Here is an 8655-nt window from a genome sequence, read left to right as displayed (position 1 = left end):
GAAGAGGGTGGTGCGGCTCAAAGCCCAACAGGAGCTGTAGAGACTCCCGGTCCTCCTGGAAAACCTGCAATCACTCCAGGGGCAAGGGGTGTTGGTCACAGCAGCAGTCCCCCGCCGGTGTACTCCATCCGCTGCAATGAGAGGGGAGAGGGGGTCAGCACAGCCCTGCTAGCCCCTACCCCATCTTCCTACATGCCCCCCCTGCTGCCCAAAAACCTCTATACTGTACCCAGGAGCTAAGCCCCCTCACCTCAGGGGGTTCGATGAAGGCCAGCCAGTCGGAGGCATGGGTGGGCAGCAGCCCCATGGACTGGCACTTGTAGACAGCCAGCGCCAGCCCCAGCAGGTTCCCGATCAGATACACGAGCCCCTGCAGGAACTTCTGGCTGGAGCTCTCCAGCAGCTTGAAGGCTGGGGGTGGGAGAGGACAGTCAGACTTGGGGGCAAGAGCCAGGGTTGTAGGGGGGCTCCAGCCACCAGCCCAGCCAGGAATCTGGAGCAGGGTGGGGTTGGGGGAGAAAAGCTGAGACTGCATGGAGTCACTAACCGGCCCGGATTGGGGGAATGGTGAGGGGTTGATACTCACTGGTTGAAATAGCCATAGGGGGGGCCAGAGGTAGGCAGGCGGTGGGCGCAATGTGAGGGATACTCACTTGCAGAGAGGGCCAGAAGGGGGTGCTGGGAGGAAATGGTGAGAGGAGACAGGGGATACTCACTAGCAGAGATGGCCATGAGGGCCTGCAGGGGGCGCCAAGCCATCATGCACACCATCATTGTGGGGAAGATGGAGATGGTGTTCCCAGCCATGTACATGATGAAGAGGTTCATGGGGATCTGCTTCAGTGGCCCCAGCGCCACATCCCAGCACCGCTGGGGGGGGGGAAGAACATGTGTCAGAGGGGCCTTGCGTGTGTGCCCCCCCCCCCAGCACTCTGCTCTGAGCCCTCCACTCCATCCCCTTGGAGAGAACCCAGGTGTCCCGGGGGTTCCCATCCCCTTGCTCTTGGCCCCCACAGTACCTTCTCCACCAGGATACGGTCAGTCTCCTGGACGCTGGTGTCAGGGACCTGCTTGTCTGAGTAGCCCACGGGATAGAGGGATTCGCCTTGGCCACTGCCCCGGTCGCTGCGGCCCCTGGGGGGAGAGAGGAGGAGGAGGCGGCAGGAGCTTTGTGTACCTAGGGGAATACAGCCAGCTCTGGGGTGGGGCAACTGGGGAACAGCCACACAACGCTGGAGGGGGACAACTCGCTTGGCTTGGAGATGTAGCCATTAATAAACTGTGTTTTTTTTTTGGGGGGGGGGCTATATGGTCCTATTTTCTCGCGAGCCCCCCGTGCCTGGCCAGCCCCTTGCAGGCTGTGAGGGGATCCCAGCCTCTGGATCCCCCGGATTTTCAAGCTCCTGGAGTCTGATCTGGGGGTCCCCGGGCAGACCCTCGACCGGCCACCCCCTCTCCGAGGGCAGGACCCCGCTGCCAGCCGCCTGGCCCCACACCCCGTCCCGCCCCCCGTAACAAGCCCCCGGCACCTCACCTGCCCCCGCTGCCCGGGCCGCCCAGCTCGATGGCCCACTTGAAGCGCCGGCCCCGACTGGCCACCAAGGGGGTCCCCATCTCCGCCTGCAGCCAGGGGAGAGACAGAGACCGAGTCGCAGGGAGCCCAGGCGTCCTGCCCGGCCCCGCCCCCCCCCCCCCCCCGGAGCCCAGACATCCTCCCCCCGGGAACCCAGGCGTCCTGCCCGCCCCCCCCGGAGCCCAGACATCCTCCCCCCGGGAACCCAGGCGTCCTGCCCGCCCCCCCCGGAGCCCAGACATCCTCCCCCCGGGAACCCAGGCGTCCTGCCCCCCCCCCCCCAAAACCCAGGTACCCTGCCCCCCCCCCCCCAGCAGGGAACCCAGGCGTCCTGACCCCCGGACACTCTCACCCAGCCCGACGCCCCCCTTGGAAACAGCTAATTTCCGATCACAGAAAGCGACTTCCGCCTCTGTGCTGTACGTCACTTCCTGTCGCCGGGGCAGAGGCCGCTCCTCCTCCCCCGGGGTGGGGCTGCCTGGCCAGAGTGAGGCTGGGGAACTTAGAACCGCTCCGGCCCCAGCCCGCGGGCCTTAAAGGGGAGGTTGGGGAAATAAAGGGGAGGTTGGGGGAGCTAAAGAGGAATTCGGGGGGGGGAATTAAAGGGGAGGTTGGTGTTAAAGGGGAGTAGTGTGGGAATTAAAGGGGAATGCTCAGAGAATTAAAGGGGAGGTTGGTGTTAAAGGGGAGTAGTGTGGGAATTAAAGGGGAATGCTTAGAGAATTAAAGGGGAGGTTGGGGGATTAAAGGGGCGTATGGAGGATTTTCAGGGCATTGGGTGGGAATGTGAGGGGGTTGACGGGGAGGCTGGCAGGAGTTAATGGGGCGTGCGGGGAGAGTCACAGAGGAGGGCGGGATGGTGAGGGCATTAAGGGGGTGTGAGGGCCACTGAAGACATCTGGGGGCCTGGGCAGGTTCTCGGGCTGTGTGTATGGGGGACGGGGGCATGAGGCTGTCCATGTAGTGTCTATAATTCTCCCACCCAACCCCACCCATGACAATATGGACCTTTCAGAGCAGAGACACCACCATGATCCCCTGCACAAGGGGAGGCAAAGGGAAGGGATCGGGGGATGGGTGCATCTGTGCCCCCTGGTCCAGCTCCACATAACACCAGGCATCCCCTCCCGACAGCAGGGAGCACTGGGAGGGGGGTGGGGTCTAGTGGTTGGAGCAGGGACGCCTGGGAGTCAGGACTCCTGGGTTCTCTCCTGGCTCTGGGATGGTAGTACGTCTAGTGGTTAGAGCGGGGGGGGGGGAGGAGGGGGAGATCTGGGAGCCAGGACTCCTGGGTTCTATGCCTGGCTCTGCTGTGTCATTTCTCCTCTGTTGCTGCACAGTCATAGCTCCCAGCTATAGGGTGTCACAGAGGCTGCCACATCCCCTTCGTGTGGTCACAGATTCACCGGCGGGCTTCTCAGAAACCCTCCTGCCGCAGTTGCTGTGATCGGGGCCCATGGTTTGTCTTCCCACCCTGCTCACAGCTGGGCCACCCTGAGAAAGATCAAAAGACCATGTTCCCACCCACCACCCAGAGCAGTTGCTGTCACACACGGCCCCCAGCACAGAGACACGGGCAGGGAGCTGAGCGATGATGGGCCCAGATGAGTAAGAGCCCCAGATGTGCCCAGCTGTGAGCCAGCACCCGGAGCAACCCTGGATCCTGCAGGACGCATCCCCACACCGGGGTCTTCTCTGTCCATCATCCGTCCAGCTGTGCAGGCACCCAGTTGCTGGGCTGACGCACGGCCTGTCTTTCCCCACAGCCTGTGAGGTCAGCTGTGGTTGAACAGAGTCTGAACCTGCTACTCAGATGAGTGCGTATACGTGACCTGCAGGTTTCCTGCTGGGTCTATAAATCACCTAGGACTGAGGCAGATGCACCATCCCCTTCCCCAGATGGCTCTGATAATGCAGTTTCTTCTCCTGCTCCCCATGGCTTTTTTCCTGCCTCCTGGGGCTCTGGCTGGTGAGTACGGGGGGAATCGGGACCCGTTCAGTGCTGTTGTGGCTGTTAGCACATCCTGGCTCCTCCCCAGAGTCAGACACTTCCGCCTTGGGCGTTGTGCTCACCCTAGGACCCAGGTGGGATGCCATGGATTGGAGAAGGCTGGGCCCAAGTTGGTGCCATTGCTAAAGTTGCTTAGCCACAGGGGGAGATGCAGGGCCTGTGTCCACATGGACACAGAGGTGTGCGTTGTTCGTGAGTCAAGCTAACCTGCCCAGAGGCTGACATTAAACCTATCCTGATGTGAGGATATCTCCGCCAGGGTGGATCACTGGGGGAAAGGAAGCCCGGTCTCACTCCAAACCCTACATGGCTTTCCTCAACATCAGCATGAAGCATAGGCACAAAAGGTGTGGAGGATTCCTGATCCAAAAGGACTTTGTGCTGACGGCTGCGCACTGTGACCTAGGGTAAGTGCCTGCTTCTTGACCCTCAATTTCAAAGTTGTTGCCTCCTGGGGAATTCCCAAAGAGGGGTAAGCTATGGCTTACTGCCCGTGGGGGTAGGTGAGAATGTTTACACTGCCTTGGTGGCCACTAAAGTGGAATTAAGTGCTGATATTTAATTTGTCACCAGTAGGGTTCAGAGTTAACGGCCTGGCTGAGATGAATGGAGGCAAGGCTATCATTCCAGGCTGTCTCTGTGGGCGTAAGTCAAGCTCATGGGCAGGCGTTTTTAAGCCACCTAGGGGAGCTGGACAACTCATTCCCATTACACCAAACCAGAAGGGTCCAAATCTCAGCCACAGAGTTCTTTGTCCTCCCAGTCCTAGGGAGGACCAGGAAGTGTTAATAAAGTGGGGGACTTAAAGATATCTTTGCAGCTGCTGGGGCTAGATGATTAAGTTTTTTTTATAAATGGCACAGTTTGCTTGATCCTGTTGTTTCCTGATTTGCAGGAATTGCATGAATTTTGCTTTTCGAAGAGATAAGATGAGATTTTCAAAGGTGCCTAAGAGGTGTGCATGGCCAATCCCCATTAAAATTAAATGGGGGACCTAAAATCCCTTGACAGCTTTGCAAATCTCAGCCCATGTGAGGTTAATTATAATATCTAGCTCTTCTCATCTGGAGATCTCAAAACACTTGACAAAAGGGGTTGGGATCATTATCCTGGGGATGTATAAAAAGGGGAATTTCGAGTAGGAGTAGAGGGGTTATTTTATCCCTGGATTTGGCCCTGGTGCAACCACTGCTGGGATCCTGTGTCCAGTTCTGGCACCCCACAATTCAGGAAAGATGTTGACGCATGGGAAAAGGGTCAGAGAAGACCCACAAGAATGATTAAAGGATTGGAAAATCTGCCTTAGAGTGAGTGACTCAAGGAGCTCAATTTGTTTAGCTTAACCAAGAGAAGGAGGTTGGACTAGATGACCACAGTGATGCCCTGTGGTCTTGGAATGTACAAATCTCCATTCAACAGATGGGGAAACTGAGGCACAAAGTGGGGCAGTGACTTGTCCAAGGTCATCCAGCAAGCCTGTGAATAGAACCCAGGTCTCCTGAGTCCCCCTCCGGCACTCTACCCACTAGACCACACTGCCATAGGGTAACTCCTCATGCATGACTTGACAATAATAGCTCCACCCTCATTCAGCTCCATGGAGATGTTAATTCTGAGCCCTACTGACACTAATTCCTCTCTCTGTACGTAACTGTTTCACTGCAGCTGCTTTTAGTGGCTTTGAAAATCTCAGGCTCTGGTTCCTATTTTAACACTCCAGAAGGTTGGGGCAGCATGGATGGGTTTTGGGTAGGGGAGGCCAGTGGGATCTAGGAGCGCCCAACCCTAGCCCATTCCCAGCCACGACTCTCTGCCTTCCTAGAAAAATCGTGGTGTATCTGGGAGCTCACAATGTGACCAAGCGGGAGCGGAGCCAGCAACGCCTGGCCGTCCGAAGGAAAATCCCCCACCCGAAATACAACAAGAAGACATGGGAGAATGATCTCATGTTACTCAAGGTACCAATGACTGATTTTCTCCTATTACATCCCTGTTTGTCTGTCTGTCTCTCCTTCTTGTGGCTCTTGTCTTAGAGCGTCAGCTCTTTAAGGTATGTACTGTCGCTTCAATCTGTGTTTGTGCAGTGCTTGGCACAATGTGCTCATGGGTCGTGACTGGGGCCCCAGGCGCTACCGTAATACATCTAATAAATAATGTACAGCACCTGGCACAATGGGGTCATGGGTCATAAGTGGGGGTCTAGGTGCCACCGTAATACACTCAATAAAGCATAATAATAATGACCCCACATTCAGGGTATTCACATTTTTACTCAAGACATTTTTTGTTTGTTTGTTTTTTAGTCAAAAATGGGGGCTTTGCCTAACTGCTCCTGTAAAAAAATAAAAAAAAATCAGAATGATAAAATTACGAAAGAAATTTGTTTTCTGTTTTTTTTTAATTATTATGTTTTGAAACACTGGAGAAATTTTCCACCTTTCACCAGTTTTTACTCCTCTGCCTCCAACACTCAGTTAGAGATAAAAGATAAAAAAGTGAGAGGGAGTGATAGAGAAAAAAAAATCTCTACCTTATTTATTTTTCCCCACTGGCAAAAAATTGGGACGAAGTAAAAAACAATAGGCATGTTTTCTTTTCCCTCTATATTATAAAAATGTAGGGAAAGTGGGGGTTCCCCCCCCCCACATTCCCACTCTCGAGTCCTTTTTTGTTTCTTGGTTTGCTTTTCACTGCAAGAAAAAAGTTCAAAGCGACAGAAAGAATCTCTGAAATTTCAAAATAGATTTTTTTTAAATGAAATTTTTCATTTTGCATCTGATTTTTTAAAAAACATGAAAAATTCTGAATGGGATGAAATATTGGTTTCCCTCCTGTAAATTGATCAGTTATTCCCTTCTCCAGACATATACCAGGCAGGGATCTCATCCCCTCCTGCAGAAGGGAGCGGTGTCTTTCTCACATACACACAGTCTTGACCCCCCAATATAAAATCCTTCAAAAAATGTGGTTTCAGCATTTATTTGTATTATGGTGGTACTTAGATCAAAATCAGAGCCCCATTGTGCCGGGTGCTGCCCAGACCCCAAACGAGATCAGAACCTCACTGTGCCAGGCACTGCACAGACCCTGACCAAGATCAGGGCCCCATTGTGCCAGACACTGTACAGACCCTGACTGAGATTAGGGCCCCATTGTGCCTGACACTCCACTGACACAGTGAGGCACAGCTCTGCCCCAAAGAGCTCACACTATAAATAGACAAACAGTTGGCAGGGAAACTGAGGCACAGAGCGGGGCCGTGATTCGCCCAGGAGCAGAACCCAGGTCTCCTGACTCCCATCCCAGTGCTTTTTCCACTAGACCTTGCTGCCACCTTTTCCCTTGCCCTCTCTCCTTGCAGCTGAAGGGCAAAGCAAAGCTGACAAAGGCTGTGCAGCTCATCCCCCTGCCCGAGGACGGTGAAGAGGTGATGCCAAGAGACATCTGCAACGTAGCGGGCTGGGGGAATACCCGGGCCAGGGGGTTTTCCCTGCCAAGCACGCTGCAGGAGGTCAACTTGAAGGTGCTAGAGGCGGACAGGTGCACGCGCTACCCCCGTTTCGTCCCCAACTCCATGATCTGCGTGGGCGACCCCAGGGAAGTCGAGAAATCATCCTTTCAGGTAAATATCCCTCTTGCCCTACACGCGTCCTCCCAGCTCGGCCGAGCAGGGGGCGATGCTGAGACTCTGAGCTGTACCAAGGGACACGAACCCATGGGAAGGACAGCTGAAACCAGCTTCAACACCTGGCGTTTATTTCACAGGGCGATTCCGGGGGCCCTCTGGTCTGTGACGGGACAGCCCAGGGCATCGTCTCTTTTGGCAAAGATGACGGGTCCCCCCCCAGGGTGTTCACCAGGGTCTCGGCGTACGTCCCCTGGATCAAGAAAACAATGAGAAAGCTGTAGGATTAACCTTAGACAAGCACCTTCTTTGCTCTCTGCCTCAGTTTCCCAGCTGTAAAAGGAGTGTTACAATCCTCACTTAGCTCCCAAGTGATAAATCCATACAGCTATGTATGGAGCCCAGTTACTATGGTGATGGGCTCATGGTAAAGCCAATCAATAAATAGTGTCTTCTTGGTGTTTCCTGTTGCACATTATTTTAAAACCTTAAACAGGCCCCATCAGTCATTGGAGGTTTTAGCTTTAGAGACAAATTGCTGGGTCCTAGGATATTAGAAAGACAAGGTGGATAACACAGGCTGATTCAAGTAAAGATACCACCTCAACCGCCTTGTCTCTCTGTGATTCTGTAAAGCATCTTCTAGAAAGTCTGACAGTCTGAGTTTGAAGGTATCCAGACCTGGAGGTTTGTTCTGGTGGTTAAAGATTTTTTCATTTCATTTTTTTGGTGATTGCCTCAAACGTTTTCAACCCCCCACCCCCTTGAAAATGTATGTTTTGGTCAAAAAGGTGGATGGGAAATTTCTGATCCATTCTACAAACTGCTCGACTTGACCGAAAATTAAGGGGGAAAATGTCATGGAAGTTTTGTTCCTTTTTTGGGGCATGGGGGGAGTAAAATTTAAACTCCAACAAAGAATTTCATCCAGATCAGAAAAACTCCCACTGAATCTTCTTCGATGACATTTCCCCAATACTCTCCCCTACACACTGCCAATTTTCAACCAATTTAGAGTTGGTTGAAAGATGGGGAGACAATATCATGAAAGCGTTATCCCCAAACCCCTCCTCTTTGTGTTTTTAAAGCAACATATGTCCAAATATTTGCATCAGAATTACGAAATTTGAAAAACAATCATCCAGTTTTGTAGTTGATCACAACATGTATGACACTGAATTTTCCAGAGAACAATCCCAACTCTTGTCAAAATAACAAAAAAATTAGAAAAACCTGAACATTTTCTAAAGCTCGTAGCATTTTTTGCTGGAAAAATTACTCAAAATATTTTAGTGTCTGTGTGTGTGAATGGGCTGGCTCACACACGCACTGGGTGGGGAGAATCAGGCTGGATTTTTAAAACAGTCCGATCGGCTTCAGGGCTGGTAGAAAAGCAAGGAGGAAATGTGGTTGCAATTTAGTGCCCATGTGGTCAGTGAAATTCCT

At 53.0% G+C, this 8655-nt stretch overlaps 2 protein-coding genes across 2 annotated transcripts; one reads left to right on the top strand and one right to left on the bottom strand.

Annotated features, from left to right (window-relative positions):
• On the bottom strand, window positions 1-2081 carry EMC4 (ER membrane protein complex subunit 4). The gene is made up of 6 exons (XM_034787303.1): window positions 1926-2081; window positions 1535-1620; window positions 1020-1134; window positions 717-870; window positions 251-411; window positions 1-131 (listed from the first exon to the last, which is right to left on the bottom strand). The coding sequence occupies exons 2-6, from the start codon at window positions 1612-1614 to the stop codon at window positions 96-98; spliced, it is 546 nt and encodes a 181-aa protein (XP_034643194.1). The 5' UTR covers window positions 1615-1620; window positions 1926-2081; the 3' UTR covers window positions 1-95.
• A 392-nt stretch (window positions 2082-2473) lies between these two features.
• LOC117886292 (mast cell protease 1A-like) lies at window positions 2474-7670 on the top strand. The gene is made up of 5 exons (XM_034787975.1): window positions 2474-3542; window positions 3844-3991; window positions 5407-5542; window positions 6946-7206; window positions 7350-7670. The coding sequence occupies exons 1-5, from the start codon at window positions 3452-3454 to the stop codon at window positions 7491-7493; spliced, it is 780 nt and encodes a 259-aa protein (XP_034643866.1). The 5' UTR covers window positions 2474-3451; the 3' UTR covers window positions 7494-7670.
• Window positions 7671-8655: the final 985 nt, after the last annotated feature.

Source organism: Trachemys scripta, chromosome 12 (assembly GCF_013100865.1).
Source record: "Trachemys scripta elegans isolate TJP31775 chromosome 12, CAS_Tse_1.0, whole genome shotgun sequence".
NCBI classification, from domain to species: Eukaryota; Metazoa; Chordata; order Testudines; family Emydidae; genus Trachemys; species Trachemys scripta.
Note: the sequence above shows the minus strand (reverse complement) of the source record. Positions and strands in the feature narration are given on the sequence as shown.

What these genes read in the sequence shown, in the direction of transcription:
- EMC4 (XM_034787303.1), bottom strand. Translation starts at nt 1,614, where the DNA reads ATGGGGACCCCCTTGGTGGCCAGTCGGGGCCGGCGCTTCAAGTGGGCC. An exon ending in GGCCCGGGCAGCGGGGGCAG is followed by an intron (nt 1,135 to 1,534) that starts GTGAGGTGCCGG and finishes CTCTCCCCCCAG; the next exon opens with GGGCCGCAGCGACCGGGGCA. An exon ending in CCTTCATCGAACCCCCTGAG is followed by an intron (nt 132 to 250) that starts GTGAGGGGGCTT and finishes CTCTCATTGCAG; the next exon opens with CGGATGGAGTACACCGGCGG.
- LOC117886292 (XM_034787975.1), top strand. Translation starts at nt 3,452, where the DNA reads ATGCACCATCCCCTTCCCCAGATGGCTCTGATAATGCAGTTTCTTCTC. An exon ending in GCTGCGCACTGTGACCTAGG is followed by an intron (nt 3,992 to 5,406) that starts GTAAGTGCCTGC and finishes CTGCCTTCCTAG; the next exon opens with AAAAATCGTGGTGTATCTGG. An exon ending in ATGATCTCATGTTACTCAAG is followed by an intron (nt 5,543 to 6,945) that starts GTACCAATGACT and finishes CTCTCCTTGCAG; the next exon opens with CTGAAGGGCAAAGCAAAGCT.